The sequence below is a fragment of the Protopterus annectens genome, chromosome 12.part0 (assembly GCF_019279795.1).
Source record: "Protopterus annectens isolate FY-2018-M chromosome 12.part0, PAN1.0, whole genome shotgun sequence".
NCBI classification, from domain to species: domain Eukaryota; kingdom Metazoa; phylum Chordata; order Ceratodontiformes; family Protopteridae; genus Protopterus; species Protopterus annectens.
In genome coordinates, this window is record NC_056746.1 from 112,079,526 (window position 1) to 112,098,641 (window position 19,116).

Consider the following 19,116-nt stretch of genomic DNA (forward strand, 5'->3'; position numbering starts at 1 on the left):
CCCTCCATCACCACCTATGCATAGTGCCCAACACTCTGGCAAACCTAGGGTTCACTGTGAACCAGGAAAAAAATCTCACCTGACACCCACCCAAGACCTGATTTTCTTGGGGTGCAGGATAAAAGCAGACCAGATGGCAGTCTTGATTCCTTGCCAGTAGGTGGAAGCCATCACTCATTACCTCCAAACACTTCTCAGCCAGGGAATTCCTGAGGGTCCTAGGCCACATGGCATCCTTGATAACTATGCTCCCCTTAGCAAGGCTGCATATGAGAAAATTTCAATAGGTGCTGAGCAGTTGGTGGAACCAACATTCACACCCTTTGGATACTCCTCTACCCCTCCTTCCATGCCTGAAAAAAGAGCTGCAATGGTAGATTGCAGGCATACACCTCAATCAGGGCATATCCTTGCAGATTCCCATACCGTCACAACAAATCTTTACAGATGCTTCAGACCTGGGTTGGGGAGCAGTCCTGTAAAACCACAACAAACAGAACAAAGTTCAGAGGGAGTGGTCCTCCCTCAGGCAAAGGGACCACATCAATATCAAAGATATGAGGACCCTTTTCCTAGCATTGCATACTTTCCAACCAACTCTCTTACCAGGTACTGTAAAAGTTGTCAGACAATATGACTGTCCTGTGGTATATCAGCGTGGGGGGGGGGGGGCAAGATCCTACCAGCTCTACAGCCTAGAGTTCAGATTTGGTCCCTGGCAGCAGAAAGTTCAGTTATGTAACTACCATAAATGTAGATGTTCGAGTGTATTCACTGTTGCAGTCATTACAATAGGGTTATCCTGCTGGCAGGCTACCCACAGTCGGCCTGAGTTCCAAAGTCTAGGTCCGGCGTCGGTTGCTGTCACCTCCTCCCTGACATCAGTGCACCAGCGGTATAAAAGATGCAACTGACGCCATTTTCTTCGGTTTTTCTTGCCCCAGATGTGAGGTGCCCCTAAAATGGTAGGCTCAATAATGCCAAAAAGCATGCATAACCAAAAAACAACGTTTCCTTCGTCTACAAGCAAATACACCACAATGGTTATATAGAATAGAGAAGTACAGATAAGTCCCAGCAAGGAAAAGGGGGATGGAGGGAGGGTAACCTGGACTGCAACAGTGAATACACTCGAACATCTACATTTATGGTAGGTACACAACTGTACTATGTTCATCATGTTTCACTGTTGCAGTCATTACAATTGGGTTGAATCCCAAAGCTAAGGTTGGGAGGCTGGCTAAATAGGATTAGGAGAGGCTATCAGGCCCTGAAGAACTGCAGTGGCAAAGCCTGCCCTGGATTTAGAATAGAGAGGTAAGTGATAGTGCTTTGTAAAAGTATGCACTGAACTCCAAGTTGCAGCCTCTAAGATGTCTTTGGTTGGTACTCCTCTGAGGAAGGCTGCTGAAGTGGCTGCTGCTCTGGTTGAATGTGGCCTAATGCCCTTAGGCACTGATGTGCCATGTTGTGAATAGCAGAAAGGAATGCAGTGGCCTATCCACTTTGAAATAGTCTGCTTTGAGATAGGCTTTCCTTGTGATCCTGCAGCATATGCTACTAGAAGTTGTTCAGTATTTCTGAAAGCTTTGGTTCTGTCCAAGTAGAAGTGTAGCTGTCTGTGAATGTCCAAATAATGCAGAAGTCTCTCACCCTTATTCTGTGGGTTTGGGTAAAAGGTAGGCAAGTGAATTGTTTGGTTGAGAGCCACATTAGTCACTATCTTAGGCATAAATGTAGGGTTTGTCCTCAGAGAAACCCTGTCAATATGGAAAATGATAAAAGGTTCTACAGCCATGAGTGCCTGTAACTCTGAGATTCATCTAGTGGAGGTTATTGCTAGGAGCAGAGCTGTTTTCCAGGATAAGAATTTTATATCAGCTGCAGAGGTTGGCTCAAAGGGAGGCAGTGTAAGTTTTTCCAAGACATACTTGAGGTCCCATGCAGGTATTGGTGCTCTCCTTGGGGGTCTTATGTTTTTGGCCCCTCTGAGGTACTGCCTTAGTAATGGATGAGAAAAAAATAGGTGGTTCTGTATTGTAATGAGCTGAAATGGCAGAGGCATGAATTTTAATGGATGAAAAGGAAAGGCCTTTATCCAGCATCTCAGTTAAGCATTGCAAAATCTGAGGAATATTTGGAGCAATCGTGTCAATACCTTGTGCCTGGTTCCAAGCACAGAATCTCTTCCATTTTTCTACATAAGATTTTCTGGTGCTAGGTCTCCTAGCCTCCAAAATAACATCCATAACTGCTTTAGAAAGAGGTGTGTCTTGAATGGCTACATTATCCGCCATGCTGCCAGGTTTAGGGTCCTGAGTTGGCTGTGCAGTATCTGACTGTCTTGTTGAGTCAATAAGTGAGGAATCTGAGGTAGTGTCCAAGCTGGGCATTGGGACAAGCTCTTTAAGATTGGGTACCACTGCTGGCGGGGCCAGTCTGGGGCAATCAGAATAATTTTTGGCTTTTCTTGTCTGACCTTGAGGAGTATCTTGGGGAGGAGAGGCAGAGGAGGAAAGGCATATACTGTTAGGTTTTTCCAGCTGAAAGATAGAGCATCCACTTTCCATGCTTGCTTGTGATAAGTCCTTGTGCAGATTCTCTGTAGTTGGCAATTGTGAGGAGAGGCAAATAGGTCTATGTCCGGGCATCCCCAGTTCCTTGTTATCATGTTGAAGACTTGTGGATCCAATTTCCACTCGTGGGGATCCATTAGGTTTCTGCATAGTTCGTCTGTCAGAGTATTTATCCTTCCTGGCAGGAATTATGCTTGCAGATGTACTTGGTAAGTCAATGCTGTGTCCCACAAGTTCATGGCTAGTCTGCAGAGGGGGTAGGAATGTGTGCCCCCTTGCTTGTTTATGTACCACATGACTGTGGTATTGTCCGTCTTTACCAGTAGTTGTCCTGGATGAAGTAGATCCTTGAAGGCTGTCAGAGCATTTTGAACTGCTAGCATCTTTTTGATTGATATGTAGATGCATTTGACTTGTGAACCATGTGCCCTGAATACATCTTTCTGCCATATGTGCCCCCCAGGCATAATCTGATGCATCTGTTGTCAATGTCTGCCTGGCTGTGGGTAATGTGAATGGCTGTCCCATGTTGTGATGACAGGCTTTTGCCCACCATCAAAACTCCTGTTGCAGGCAGGGAATGAGGGTAATTATTGTTTCCAGGCCGTGGCAATGTTGAGTCCAAACACTTTTTAGATACCATTGAAGTTTCCTCATAGGCAGTCTTGCATATGGAATTAGCAGAATACAGGATGCCATGAAGCCCAAAGCTTGCAGAATTTTTTTGCAGATAACTGGGTCTTTGTTGCCAACATTTTGAAATAAGTAGTCAGTTGTCTGTGTTTGTCTGGCGTGAGATAAGCCATCTGGGCAATTGTATTTAAGCTTGCATCCAGGAATATTATCTCTTGTGAGGGTACGAGTTTTGATTTATTTTCGTTTACTGTGTACCCTAGGCCTGCTAGTAATGTTTTTACAAACGCCAGATGCTGTCGTAGTGTGTCCTTGTTTTCTGCTTGAATAAGGCAGTCAGCCAAGTAAGGATATATTTGAATTCCTCTTTGCCTGTATAAAGCAATTACTGGTGCCAGGCACTTTGTGAAGACCCTGGGCGCAGTAGATAAGCCAAAGGGCAGTGCAGAGAATTGGTAATGCATTGAGCCAGCTATAAGTCTGAGGTATCTTCTGCATGATTGTCTGATTGGGACATGCAGGTATGCCTCTTTTAGGTCTAAAGTCACAAGCCAAACCTTCTTGCCCAGCATGGGCAGAAGCTGCTGTAGAGTTAACATTTTGAATTTTGGAATGTCCAGGAATGTGTTCAGGATAGACAGGTCCAGTATTAGTCTCCAGGTTTTGTCCTTTCTGGGCACCAAGAATAGCCTTGAGTAAAATCCTCGTCCCTGCTCTTGCTGTGGTACTTGCTGAATGGCCCTCATGTCCATGAGGGATGAAACTTGTTTTTGTGCCTCTGCCCATTGATTGCGTGGCAGGTTTGGCCTTGGCAGGATGTGAAAGTGGAACCTGTAGCCCTTGGATACGATATTTAAGACCCTTTTGTTCTGTGTGATCTTGTGCCAATTTTGAGCAAAAAGTGCTAGTTTTCACTCCAAGGGAGCTGCCAGAAGATAAGTGCTTGGTGCTGGCAGGGGAAGTCATTGAGACCGTTTTCTGTATGGCTGTGATTTTTCTTCTCTGCTTTTGGAGGTTGAAGCACCCCATTGTTTAGGCCTGTATGAGCCTTGAGGCTGTGATCTGCCTCTGGGGTGTCTGTATCTACCTCTTTGTGGCCTGTCTGACACTGGAAAGGACAAATTCTTTGCAGGCCAGTTCCTGCTAAATCTGGGAGGCTGTACCTGTAAGAAATCCTTGACTGTTTGCATAGATTTAGCTTTGTCCTCCATTTTCTTCAAAACCTCTTCCGCTTTAACACCAAACAAGGTATCATGTTGTAATGGAGCATCTAAGAGTTTTGCTTTAACATAATCAGGCAGATTCTGTTCTTTTAACCAAGCATGTCTCCTAATGACAGAGCCTGTAACAGCGGCCCTGCAGGAGGCCTCTAAAGAATCAAAACCACATTGCAAAGTATGCTTTCCCACTTGTTCAACTGCATGCAATAAATCCTGCATTTCTTTGTTTTCTGCACATTCTGAATTTGTCAACATTTTTTGTTTAAGCAGTGACATTAGATATTGCTGATATTTAAGCATATGAAATTGACAATTTAAAGCTCTTACAGCCAAGGTAGCAGAAGTATAAATCTTTTTCCCCCATCTGTCCAGGCCCCTTGAATCCCTATCAGAGGGTATAGGGTTTTTTGCAGTGGACGCCTTGACCCTTTTGGGACCCTGAGAGATAGTTTCTGGGTCTGCAGCAGGGTTTTTATAAAGAAATTTATGTGAATCAGGAACCCTGTAGTATCTGTCTGGCTTAACAGGAACTGGTGGCAAAGAGTCAGGAGACAGTCCGGACACAGACAATACATCATCTACAATTTCTAAAACAGGAGAGATAGCAAGGGGCCTGTGCTGAGGTAATAAAATGAAGTCTCTGAGCCTTTTCTTGGATTCTGAGTAATCTTGGCTCTCCCAGTGGAAATGCTCCCTCATAGTATGCAGGGTTTCCCCAAAAGAATAATCCTCAGGAGGAGAGGCTGAAGGAATAGATTCTTCAGCATCAGAATCCTCATAGGGAGGAAGAGAATATTCCTGGTCAAAAGAGGAATCAGAAGAAATGTAAACCTGATCTGAAGATGCATATTCTATCTCTTGCCTAGGCCTCTTATTAGGAGGGGGATGGGAACCCCTGATCAAAGTAATTAGGTCTTCGGCCATTTTAAGCATCTGTTTTTTAGGCATGGAGGCCTGTCCAGGAGAATGCTGTACTTGTTTCTTTGTCTTTAGAGCTGCTTTAGTCTTTGCCTTTGAAGCTGAAGTTGGTTTTACATATAACTGTGTAGGCCTGAAAACACCATCAGAAGCCGATGCCTGCTCAGCGGCTCTGGACCCATCTGAGGAAATAGTTTCCAAGTGTCCAATACCTTGAGTTTCCAGCAGCCTAGTCGGCTCCACGTGGAAGTCGGAAGCGGCCTGTGGCTCTGAGGTAGCGGGCGTCAGTGGCTGCGAAAGTGCCTCACTGAGAACCGGCAAACTGGCGACAGGCCTAGCAGAATCCTCATCGTCGGTTTTGGACCTCGGATGCCTGTCCTTTTCTTTGCGCTTTTTATAAATTCGGGTAGTCGGTTGCTCTGACGGCATTATATAGTTAAATCTTCTGCCAAAATAATGAAATGCAAAATCGTACCGATGCTTAATAGTGCGTTGGTTAAATCTAGCACAAAACCAATAACTAGCAATGTCGTGGTCAGGGCCTAGGCAAGGAATACAGTAAGAATGAAAATCCTTATGAGGTATTTGCTTCCCACAAGAAATACAATTACTAACTTTTTCTGACATCTGCCTGGAGCAAGAAAAAAAGTTTCCCCAACAGGGTACTTAGCTTTAATGAAGACTTCAGATCTGAAATTCAAATTTGAAAATCTCAGAAGTCGGCCGACCAGCACTTGCGAACTGCTTTTGCTTCAGGCACCGCGCGGCAAGAAAGACTGAAGAAAATGGCGTCAGCTGCATCTTTTATACCCCTGGCGCTCTGATGACAGGGAGGAGGCAACAGCAACCGACGCCAGACCTAGACTTTGGAACTCGGGCCGACTGTGGGTAGCCTGCCAGCAGGATAACCCAATTGTAATGACTGCAACAGTGAAACACGATGAACATCTGCAGATTCACCTACAAGCAGTGTACATTCCTTCTTCAGAGAATGTGATGGCGGACACTCTCAGCAGAACCTCTGCACTCTCTCACGAATAGATGCTTCACAGGAAGGTGTTTTTGGAGCTCATTTACAAGTGGGGTATTCCTCAGGCAGATCTGTTTGCCTCCACCTAGAAAAGGCAGATGCCTCTGTTTTGCACAAGGGGCCCACATCCACAGGCTTGGAGGGTGGATGCCTTCTCTTTTTCTTTGGTGGGTATGCATCTTTATGCCTTTCTTCCTTCACACTGATTCAAACAGTATGTCTAAAGATTCAGAGGGACAAACCAAAAATCCTGCTGGTGGCTTCCTTTTGGCCAAGACAGCATTGGTTTCCCACCTTCAACTACTAGCCAAAGGCAATCAACACAGGTTACTGCACCAATTAGACCTACTAACTCAATATAGGGGGTCACTCATACACCCTCAGGAGCTCAACCTCAGACTCACTCTATGGGTGATAGAGTTATGATCCCCTTTGGACACCTATATTCAGAGGACATATTCAGTGTCCTGCAGGAGGCCAGGCAACCTAGTACCAGGAGAACTTATGTGGAAAAATGGAAAAGATTCTCCAGGTGGTGTCAAAAGGAAAAACAGGACCCCTTTCTTATTCCGGTACCTATGATCCTTTCTTACTTGTGTGAGCTTCTCCATTCAGGACTGGCTTGCTCTTCTGTTAAGGTACACTTGTCAGCCATTTCCACCTGTCTCCCTTTGGTACCTCCCTTGGCATCCAGGTTAGAGGTAAAATTATTCTTAAGAGGGTTCCTCCTTATCAGACCCTCTTGTAAACCGATACCGCTTTCATGGGATTTTGTCCTTGAAAAACTCACACTTCCTCCTTTTGAACCAGCTCACTCAGCATCTCTGAAGCGATGTGCTTGGCAAACAGTACTGCTGGTAGCCCTCACATCTGCCAGGAGGGTCTCAGACAGCATCTCTGAAGCTATGTGCTTGGCAAACAGTACTGCTGGTAGCCCTCACATCTGCCAGGAGGGTCTCAGTATCACTGAAACTATGTACTTGGAAAACAGTACTGTTGGTGGTCCTCACACACACCAGGAGGGTCTCAGACAGCATCACTGAAGCTATGTACTGGGAAAACAGTACTGCTGGTAGTCCTCACATCTGCCAGGAGGGTCTCAGTATCACTGAAACTATGTACTTGGAAAACAGTACTGTTGGTGGTCCTCACATACGCCAGGAGGGTCTCAGACAGCATCACTGAAGCTATGTACTTGGAAAACAGTACTGCTGGTAGTCCTCACATCTGCCAGGAGGGTCTCAGACAGCATCACTGAAGTGATGTACTTGGAAAACAGTACTGCTGGTAGCCCTCACATCTGCCAGGAGGGTCTCAGACAGCACCATTGAAACTATGTACTTGGAAAACAGCACTGCTGGTAGCCCTCACACCCACCAGGAGGATCTCAGGCAGCATCACTGAAGTTGTGTACTTGGAAAACAGTACTGCTGGTAGTCCTCACATCTGCCAGGAGGGCCTCAAAAATTCAAGCCCTGATGGCTAACCCACCTTACCTCATCTTCCATAAGGACATGGTCGTCCTCAGGACTAACCCTTCCTTCATGCCTAAAGTGGTTAATGAACTGTCCTTGAATCAAGCCATTAACCTCCCTGTTTTTTTCCCCTCAACCTCAAAATCCATTGAAAAGAACCCTACATTCCTTGGATGTTCATAGACAACTTAGGTATTACCTGGACAAGACCAAATCCATTAGAAAGTCTGACCAGTTGTTTGTCTCCTTTCACCCAAGGGCCTTGGGGAAGGCAGTCTCTAAACAGACTATATCATCATGGATTTCTAAAGCAATCTCTGCCTGTTATTCCTTTCATGGAAAATAATTAACTGTGACTGTAAGAGTGCCTTCTACTAGGGCAGCTGCTTCTTCAGCAGTCTTTTTCAGGGGGGTGGACTACGCTTCCATACTGGAAGCGGCCACCTGGTCTTTATCAAGGTCTACAAGCTAGACTTGGTCTCTAGGGCCAGAACTGGGTTTGCTGGGCCAATTTTACAGGGTCTCATAGACCAGGCCCCTCTGAATTCCTCCTAGGATCATACCTAAAGCTTGGGTACTCTCCTTACAGTTATGAATACATGAGAAATGAAGGACATAGAATAGTTGTGTAAGAACTTACCATAACCTTATATGTCCTTCTCTTCCATGTTGCAGTATTCAGTCCCCCCTCCAACCCCCTCTTACTCTGTTGTTTACATCTGGAGTGACTTTTCCTACCTTCTCTCCATCCAGACAGGGCACTGCAACAGGTACTTACATTTATTAGGTACTTTGGCCTGGTGGCATATGTGGGTCTGAAAAGCTTACTTTTCCTTGCTTCCCAGAGGTACTACTGTATGTGGCAGTCATTTCTGAAGGGGGGTTGTGCAGATGTCTCTTGTATAGCCGGTTTATGGCCCTGACAAGCAATGTAGCATGTATCCCTGCTCCTAAGACTTTGGTATACTGGCCGGATGTCCGGTGCTGCAGGCAGCAACCTCCCTGCAGTTATGAATACTGCAACATGGAAGAGAAGGATATCTAAGGTTATGGTAAGTTCTTACATAACTATTCTTTATCAATACAAAGGTCAAAGGTCATGTGCTTTATCATAATGAGAGATCTGTATGAGTAGGTCCATCCTCTGTAATAACCTGGTTCAGCTCATCTCCACATTTGCCAGAATAGTCTAGTATGTCTTATATGTAAATACTTATATAATTTTACTTTAATGCTGCTAATCTCAGATCCCTTTTTGTCCAAGAATAGTATATATTGCACCTTTGAATTTTAACACCTAGTATTTAAACAACTTAATATGTCTCTCTCTTTTGAAGTGACTACCACTGACAGTATATGCAGCCTTCAGTGTCAAGGAACATCAAATGTAATATGCACTCTGTTTTCTTTAACGCTAACATGATCCACTTGTAACGATTGTCATCTGGTAAACCATTACTTTCTCCACTCCTTCCTCATTTTATTTTACTTGTCCGATCTTATCTCCCTGAACTGCAAGTCTGTGCATATTGGTTCTCAAAATGATTGACTCTCACCATCTCTTTTCTCATCTTTGGTTGACCCCCACCATCTCTTTTCTCAGCTTATCTGACCTTCCAGCCTTTAGCTATAAGACTCTTTACTCATACTGTGAGGTAAAGTAATTTCACTTTCTTCTGTTCTCTCCAGCGAGTATATGCTTGAATATTATTTTTTTTATCAATACAGGTGTCACATTTTAATTGATATTTTTTGATTTGCAAAACAAGTGTTTGCTAGTTGTTTGGGTAGAACTGTCAAGCCTGGGGACTAGGTGTACTCATACAGCTGCCATGTGACCCCATAGCATACACGTTACCACCTGCACAGGCCTTTAGAACAACAATTTCAAGATGAATGTTAGATTATAGTTTTAGATACAAGGGACCCAGAGGTATATTAGCTGATACAGTAAGAACTTATCTGTCATTTATGTATTGCCACTGACTTTGGGATTATGAATAGATTAAGCAAAACAAATCGACTCTTTTTCTTAATTTTCTGGTGGTGATATAGTATCATACCCAGGAAAGCATCTATGAATGTCTTTAATTTGCCCCATTGCATTTTTATTGTCTGCAACTCACTTTAGTTATGGACCTTTGCCCAGCATCTTCATTACATAGTAGAAATACTACATCCTCATGTTGCCATAGGTTCATGGGTTCATAAGAGGTTACTAGGCTAGCGGCCCTAGAGCCTTTACAAGCCTAGCCATGTTTATCCCAAGTATCCTCATTTGTTCTTTTTTGGGTAGCTTGCAGAACGAATTTATGAACAGAGTGGGTCTGTGGTCAACACCGCCTACCCCTGTCCATGTGGGACATAAACTAAAACGGTCCTTGTAGGATCCAATCTTAGTTTTGTTTGCTGAATCATTTACATTATCCAAAAACTATAGAAGGGCATTTCCTAAAAAATGCTCCATCTCCCAGACATTTATTTTATTTATTAACTAGGTAAGCCCAATTGGAGGTCCCTTATCAGGGGTGACGCAGGAGCACCATCTGGTTAAGTGACTCATTCAGAGTCACACAATAGACAAACGGCAGCTGACAGACTCAAACATTAGGTTACAGAAAGCAGCTGTTTGCCATCTCATAGCTTTACTCCTTTGCACCTGCAAGGTATTTTAATGCATCCAGTGTTTCCTTCTGAAACATATAAACACATACCTGTTAAGGCGGCCACAAACACATTATCACTGATGGAAGAATTCTTTGCTCCTGAAATAGTCATCACTGAATATTGGCATGAATATGTTCCATCAAGTTCAGCATTTTGGTTTCTGTGTTGTTCCGTGGAGTTATAAACAGCTGATGTTGCATTTACTTCGGACAGGTGCACAGTTCTGGCATTTCTGTAGAAATAAAATATACTGCCTGTATAATTATTTGGGGTTGTACAGTTAAGGACCACTTCCTCTCCAGCTGTTAAGGCACCATTGGATTGAAGCATAAATATCCAGGGCTTTGGAAGTGCATCTGGAATAAAATAAGGTAAAAAGGTAAGTACAGGGTGATGTTTATAGTCATCATTTGTGTCAAACATACAACTTCATATTAACGTAAGCTTACACTGTTGCTCTCTTTTCTTTTAAGTGTGGTTTCAGGTTTAACCGCTTAGGAAAACTTTACAAGAATAAATCAGTAAACTAATTTCTGAAGAAAGTCAGACATTCCAATATTTAGTAAATAGCAAAAAAATGATTTAACTACTTGTGATTTTCTGAATGAAGACAAAATCAGTGCTGCTTTGCTCTAGAGAATGAAACATCAGTGTAGGGGCAGAACTATGCTGGGGCATACCAGGTCATGTGTCCCAGCTGGAAAACCGAGTGCTCTGGCAAAAATACAAATGCATTGTTGTGTGGGAGTGCACATGCACATGGAAGCCTTTTCAGCTTTCGACAATATGTATTCACCATTAAGCAGGTCATCGCATGGCTTGTGCTCACGTCTGACTTACGGCACGTGACTTCAACTCCCACCAATACAAGTGAGGGAACTATTGACATGGTTGTTCTACTGTTTCTCAAAACCAAAGTGCCCAAACTCATCTACATGAACAATAATTGCATAAAATGAGTTACTGGAGTATCAGAGTAATTCTTGGAGAAGCATGCTTAAATTATGAAATATACAAAAGCACAAAAAATGTTTTTCAGGGGAAAGGCCTCACTCAATGATCAGGTTACAGTGTCAGACACGATATGCTTTGAGTAGGAAAATGAACGTGGCTCACAAAAACAGTACGGATACACAGATATTTCATTGGATTTTACTGTTTTGTAGTCTCCCTTAGGTAGAATTGCTCATCACACATCATAACAATCATGTCCAACTTTTTTGTTTCCTTACGCTTCATGATATAGTTCCTCATTTCACTTTACTCAGAGCTTAATGTATGTTGTCCCTCCATTTCCTGTAATACAGAAGGTACTACTCAAAGTAAAAATAGGTACGGCTAATCTAGTCCCAATAGCTCCCTCTTTGTTCAGTCGACTATGGTACTCACTGCTAATGAGTTTGCTTGGTCTCCCCCCATGCTATAACCCTATGGTACTCACTGCTAATGAGTTTGCTTGGTCTCCCCCCATGCTATAACCCTATGGTACTCACTTCTAATGAGTTTGCTTGGTCTCCCCTCATGCTATAACCCTATGGTACTCACTGCTAATGAGTTTGCTTGGTCTCCTCCCATGCTATAACCCTATGGTACTCACTGCTAATGAGTTTGCTTGGTCTCCCCCCATGCTATAACCCTATGGTACTCACTGCTAATGAGTTTGCTTGGTCTCCCCCCATGCTATAACCCTATGGTACTCACTGCTAATGAGTTTGCTTGGTCTCCCCCCATGCTATAACCCTATGGTACTCACTGCTAATGAGTTTGCTTGGTCTCCCCCCATGCTATAACCCTATGGTACTCACTGCTAATGAGTTTGCTTGGTCTTCCCCCATGCTATAACCCTATGGTACTCACTGCTAATGAGTTTGCTTGGTCTCCCCCCATGCTATAACCCTATGGTACTCACTGCTAATGAGTTTGCTTGGTCTTCCCCCATGCTATAACCCTATGGTACTCATTGCTAATGAGTTTGCTTGGCCTCTCCCCATGCTATAACCTTTACACAAATCTTTACTGACTTACTAACAGGACAAGTTAATGCATTCCAATCACAAAACTCAAATGCTGTCAGCTTACAGGATAGAACTCTGATTCCTAGTAATTACTCATCTGCTATATAATTCCTAGATATCTTTAAAAATCTAATAGGTTCATAGGTTCATAGGTAGGTACTAGGCTATCGGCCCTAGGGCCTATACAAGCCTAGCCAAAAAGGTACCCTGGCTTCCGCCACCCAAGAAAATTATTTTACTGTGCCACTGTCGAGCAGAGCCACAGTGGTGATCCCCGGGGTGAATTTCCAGTTTCCCATCCAATCATCAAGATTTTTCTTGAAGAGTGCTAATGAGGAGCTTTGTTTGATATAGATAGACAGTTTGTTCCAGAGTATGGGAAGTCTCTAGGTCAGGAATCTATCCTCCAGCATGTTCTGTTTATTGTGGTGACAAGGTTTAGGTCCCTAGAGCGTGTAGCTCGGAGGGATTGGGATTTCTTTAAGTGGAGCATGTCCAACAGCTCTGGGTTTGACATAGCTTTGTATGTTAGGCAGAAATCGCCTCTGAGTAGGCGATATGCGACTGGAGTAAAGCTAGAGTTTTTTGAGACAGCCTGTGTAGGGCATCTGTTTGAGGCCAGTAATCCTCTTTATGAGGTATTTCTGAGGCCTTTCCAGTTGTTGTAGATGTCTTGTGATGTCCATACCAAAAGGGACGTTGTACTCTATAATGGGTCTAATGAGTGATGAGTAGAGGGGAAAAATGACCTCTGTTTTCCTGGATGAGAAACCTTTTGTGATGAGGTGTGCCATGTAGAAGGATTTCCTGACTACTGTGGCGATGTGATTATCAAAGGAGAGACTACTGTCCACCTGTGTCCCAAGGTCTCTTATCACACTTTCGGTGTTAAGTAGACTACCACCTATGTGGTAACTCATGGGTACAGAGTTTTTACCAAAGGGGATTACAATGTACTTTTTGGCATTGAACTTGAGGCCATGGCTTTGACACCAGGCATCTGTCTCAGTGAGACCCTTTTGTAGGATGTCCACATCATTAGGAGTTTCAATTATGGCTCCTAGTTTGTAGTCATCTGCGAACTTCATTAACCAAAGACCTTCTGTGTTTGCCCATACTTCAAAAAAGTAGATAGCAAACAGGAGAGGACCCAGGCCTGAACCCTGTGGTACTCTACTTGTCACTGGTCTGAAGTCAGATTTGGAGTCTGTTACTTTCACAGTGTGGGTTCTGTCAGTGAGCCAGTTGACAACCCATCTTGTGACATAGGGATTTATACCTAGTTTAGTGATTTTATCGATAATTCCAGAGTGGGGGATGGTGTCAAAAGCCTTGGCAAGATCTAGACAGGCTGTGTGAACCACCTTACCCTCATCTACAGCTTTGGTGACTCCTTCAAAGAAGTCAAATCAGGTTTAGGAGACATGATCTGCCTTTTACAAACCCGAGCTGGGTGGGGTCCAGAGTTTGGAGATTACCACTGTCTTTGTTTATAAGTTCCATGATGATATGTTCCACGACCTTGCAAACCAGGCTCTTTAGGCTAATGGGGCGGTAGTTCCCGGGGCCCATGGTGGCTACCCCTTTGTGGAGTGGGATAACCATTACTATGCACCATTCAGTGGGCAAAAAGCCTGAGGTGAAGCTATGATTGAACATGGTGCTTAGGTGAGGTGACAGTTCATTCTGTAGTTCACGTATAACACAGCCTGGGATGTTGTCAGGTCCCATGGATGCTGTGTTCTTAGCTTTGGAGAGTGTGGTTTTTACCTGTGCAGCTGTGATTACTGGAACATTGCATTCTTCTGGTATAGAGATGAGCCCTTTAGGGGGTGGAGGGGGTAAAGTTAGCATGGAACCTATCTGCCAGGATGTTGGCAATATCAGTTAGTTCTGTATATTTAGTGCCATTGTGCTGTAACTCAGAGCAGATCTGAGTGTTGCCATTGAGATTCTTGACATAGCTATAGAATGCTTTGTGGTTGTCTTTAGAATCAGTGGAGATTTTGTTTTCATAACTAGCTTTGGAGGATTTTAAGAGGGATCTCAGCTTCTTACTGAGGCTGACCAGGGAGTTTTTCCACTCATGGGATTTTACTCTTTTTTGCAACAATTTCTTTCTTGTGTTGTAGAGTTTGTTTATGGCAGGGGACCACCAGATTGGCTTCCTTTTTTTGGAGGATAACATTTAGGTTCTGTTAGGGATAGCATGATCCATGCACTCGTATAAGTGCTTATAAAGTGCGTTTGTGTAGGATTCAGCAGTCATACCTCTATTGTCCATCTGCATGGATGTTGTGAAGTTTGCCACTTCTGTCTTAAAAAGCGTGAAGTTGGCTTTGGAGAAATTTTTTTACGGTGGTTTCCCTAATGGGGGTGGGGGTGGGGAGGGATGTGGATGTTTAAGCTGATTAGCTTGTGGTCGGATCTGACCAATGAGGGATTGACCACTGGTGTAGAACACCGGTCGCCCATGTTAGTAATGACCAGGTTTAGGATATTGCTGCTCCTGGTGGGGGTGTGGATAAGTTGATCCAAGGCGTTGGAATTTATGAATTCCAGAAAACGTTAAGCAAAAGAGTTGGTACATGAGTAGTTTTACCAGTTAATGGTAGGGTAGTTGAAATCACCCATTATTAGGGTGTTGGGTTGTACCCTAATATTTTCCAGTGTATCAAGAAATGAGGAGTGGGAATCCTGGGGCATGGTGGGGGATCTGTAGCAAGTTACAATTTGGATTGCGATCTTGCACAGAGTTAGTTGCACTTGGATAATCTCGGATGCATTATGCTGAGCAACTAGCCTGGAGGTGTGGATATCCTTAATGAATATGGACACGCCTCTACCTTTAGTGTTTTGGTCCAGGTTAGGTGGCTGAAAGGTGCCATATGAATTATAGCCTGGTAATGCAGGGGTGGTCTCTGGAGCCTTGAACCAGGTCTCACTACACAAGGGCATTTTACATTCAGAAGTGGAAGAATGTTTTTATTGGACTGTGTCACTTTGAAGATTATTAGACTATTTACTTATTTGCTTTAAATGTAGCTTATTCATCAACCAGACTTCACTCTTTGTTCATGATTTGCTTGCATATGAATGTTCTGACCAATAACAGCAGACATTTATACTAATTTATTTATTTATTTATACTAATGTCTTTCTGAAGAGTTCACCTGGTGCCTCAAAGAAGGCATCACCTTCCCCGGGTTTTCAAACTCTATGCTGACCTAATGGACACTTAAAACCTAAAATATGTATCGTGGAAAACATTTTTCTGGCTGCAGTTACCTCTGGCTTAAGGGTTTCCTAGCTACAACTCTCATGAGTAAATCACCCTGGTGTACCACAATTAATTTATATTTCACCACCTCTGCAAAGAGTAGTTCATAGGTTAGTACTAGGCTAATTGCCCTTGTGGCCATTTTAAGCCTAGCCAATTACCCCACGTGAGAATCAAACCCTGCACCTTGTGTTTGCCAGGTAAACACCTTAACCATTATGCCATCCTCCCACATAGTGGTGCTTTAAAATTTATTTAACCAAACCAAACAATATTTGCAGTACATATTAGAATAACAGGTGATACATATTTACATAATGTATACAAATAAACTGCATTAGAATAGTTTATTCCTCAACTACATTGCCATCACCAGTGCTTAATCTTTTGCAGTGCATCAGAATTGTCTCATAATTAAACATGGTGCATCCACATCTCCCATTACACACAGGCTACAAACAATTAACAATAATTTTGTTTAATTGCTTAAATGAATTTTTATTCCCCCTTGTAATATTCAATGTGAAGTCCATATTGAGCACTATATAATACTGAGGGAAACATTCTATCCTAATCCAATTGCAAAAGTTTCCAATTTATTTGTACGTGAAAAACACATGAGCTATTGTTTCCCTCCTGTATCCCCAATATTGGAACTAAACAGACTCTCTCAGATTTCTGCTCTTATTGTTTTTCATTCATTCACAGATAACTTTGCCAACATTAAGTACCACAAAAACTATTTCCAACATTTTGCAATGCATCAACAAAATAATATTTTGTTATTATAGCATAGTACTTTTTCATCTTATCATATACCGATGCTGACAAACAGATTTTGCATTTTTTTAATTTTATCATTTTCAAAACAATGTTGATGTCTGTTATATTTAATTTTCCAGAAAATACCACATCTCCTATCTTTTTATATGTCAACAGAGGATTTGACTTTATTGGCCTGAATGCTCAAGTTAAACATAAAAAGTTAAAAAGTGAAAAGTCATGGGCATTCAGAAGTCATGAAGCTGAAACACTGGTATGTCTTTAAGGGGTCATTTGCACATATCCCATGGGCCTCCACTACAGGACGTTTAATGTATTACACAGTGAAGACTCTAGCTTAGCTGGATCTTTCTTTGAATTTTTACCCTTTGGTTTAAATCAAGGCTGAATCCAGCACCAGGTGATATAGGTAGCTACCTAGGGCCCCATTCTGGCAGGCTGGCTTGGCCACAACATTAAACAAAAAAAAATGTTTTCTTACTTTGTTTAGTAACTAAGTCTTGTTGCTTTAAGAATTAGGAAAGGAAGCAAAATGTTTTCCTGCTACCACATACTGTCACTTTAAGAATTCAAATAACAAGAAAGTTTCCTGATTTGCCCACATCTCATGTTCTGTTGCTTCCTGCTTTCAGCTAATGAAACAGGAGTGATCGTGAGCAGAGATAGTGCAAGGATTAAAAGTAACAGTAGATGTTTGAAATTACAAAGCAGAGCAAGAGTGCAGCAAAAGTAATGGCAGGTGTGTGTGTAAAACACCCCACTTAGTTATGGGGCTTGTCAGAGTTAAGTCCTGTACCTTAGGCACATGATGTAAGAGTCTTAATCCAATTGCCATCTGGCACACAAAATACAGGATGCAATTACAAAAAGCTGTGTTCTGTTAACTTTTAATTGATTTAGAGTAGTCTGAGAGAGAATACAAAGGGACGTAAAACTTGAGTTGTAGGTGTCCAGCAAGCATATAACTCCCCCCCCCCAAAAAAAAAAAAACTAAACTAAAAATAACAGTATGCTATATGCTGTAATATTTCTGAACTAGGTATGACTTGTGGGTTGCTGAACAAAAGCATTTATATTGGCTTTAATTTTTTTGCTTTATTAATTTCACTAAAGAATGAATTTATTCATTAACAGGCCTTTATTGTGTAATACAGTCCAAACATGTTGCATTTAGTAATATAGTGTTGCAGTACCTTCTTTAAAGCCTCCAGTACATGCAAAGGGTTTTACATTTGTCAGGTGATAGAGTTGGAGTTATTAGTGATGTTCAGAACCATCTGGTCTTCAGCATCCTTTATGTGATACCTTGTCTGGTGTTCAGCATCCTTTATGTGATACATTGTCTGGTCTTCAGCATCCTTTATGTGATACATTGTCTGGTGTTCAGCATCCTTTATGTGATGCATTGTTTGTTCTTCAGCATCCTTTACGTGATGTTGCATGTTATTGTGGTACTGTCTCCTACACAAGATCAGATTGTAAAGGATTTCTGCATTTAGGTAAACCCTGTTAGTCTGTTAGTTAGCATAGAGAAATAAAGCACTGACTTGTTAATAAGCTGCTTCCTGTGGCAAAGGTGCAGGGTTTGAAACTTTCCACCTTCATTTATCTACTGTTTGAAGTTAAGCAAGTCGCTTAATCAGGAAATGCTTTGGAGCAATTTGGGATGTATGCTAGGCTGCTTAATGGTTTCTAGGACTACACACCTAGGAACTATGTACTGATTGTCATTGTTTCCAGACATTTCCTGTTGCATAGCTGATCTACTTCAGGAAGTGTTATGGCAACATCACCAACACACTATTTTTAATGCAACACAGGCAATTTATTCTTCAAGGGCAGCAGACACTGAATTTGTAGATGAAGCACTTAAATGCAAAACTATTTGCCAGCAGCAATCTCTGCATTGGTAATAGCTGTCTAACATGGAATTATTCAAATGATTTTTACTTCTGCAGAGATTGCATGTATTGACTTAACATGTTATCAGGTGGTTTATATTTGTTATGGTCTTGTAAATACTCTTCTATTTAAACTGTGCTACACTTGGCTGGATCTTATGGGATGATGCTACTGATCTTTATGGAATTTCCGGTAGTTTGTCCAAAGGAACTAAGAAAGTACGTGTAATTTATTTCCTCATAACAATAATGGGTAAACTGAAATACTTTGGTTACTATGTGTTTGTGCAAATATGTGACTTTGGTCATTATTATTGTTATTCATTTTTTGATACAGACATCTGAGAAGGATGAAGTCAACAATGTAGCTAAAACTGCTGGGTCTGGGGATGTCTGTGGATATAAATGTACACAACTCACCACTGGTCAGATGCATTTTTGGTTAATATGAGTTTCAAGGGAAGAGACATTTACTGCTGTTCAAGCTAAATGTGTTTTCAATGTGAGATGATTTTGCTTTGTTTTCTTTTCTTTAGCAAAATGCCACCCATGTTTGTGCTATAACATTTTAAATAAAGGATGTTATGTAGTCCAATCTTGTCTACATTCTTACCCGTG

At 42.3% G+C, this 19,116-nt stretch overlaps 1 protein-coding gene across 1 annotated transcript in view; it reads right to left on the reverse strand.

The window, feature by feature from the left end:
• Positions 1-19,116, reverse strand: part of LOC122816385 — a 355,007-nt gene that overhangs the window by 247,993 nt on the left and 87,898 nt on the right. The window contains exon 2 of the mRNA XM_044089134.1: positions 10,567-10,875. Coding sequence (XP_043945069.1) covers positions 10,567-10,875 — 309 coding nt within the window. The remainder of the gene's footprint in view (positions 1-10,566; positions 10,876-19,116) is intronic.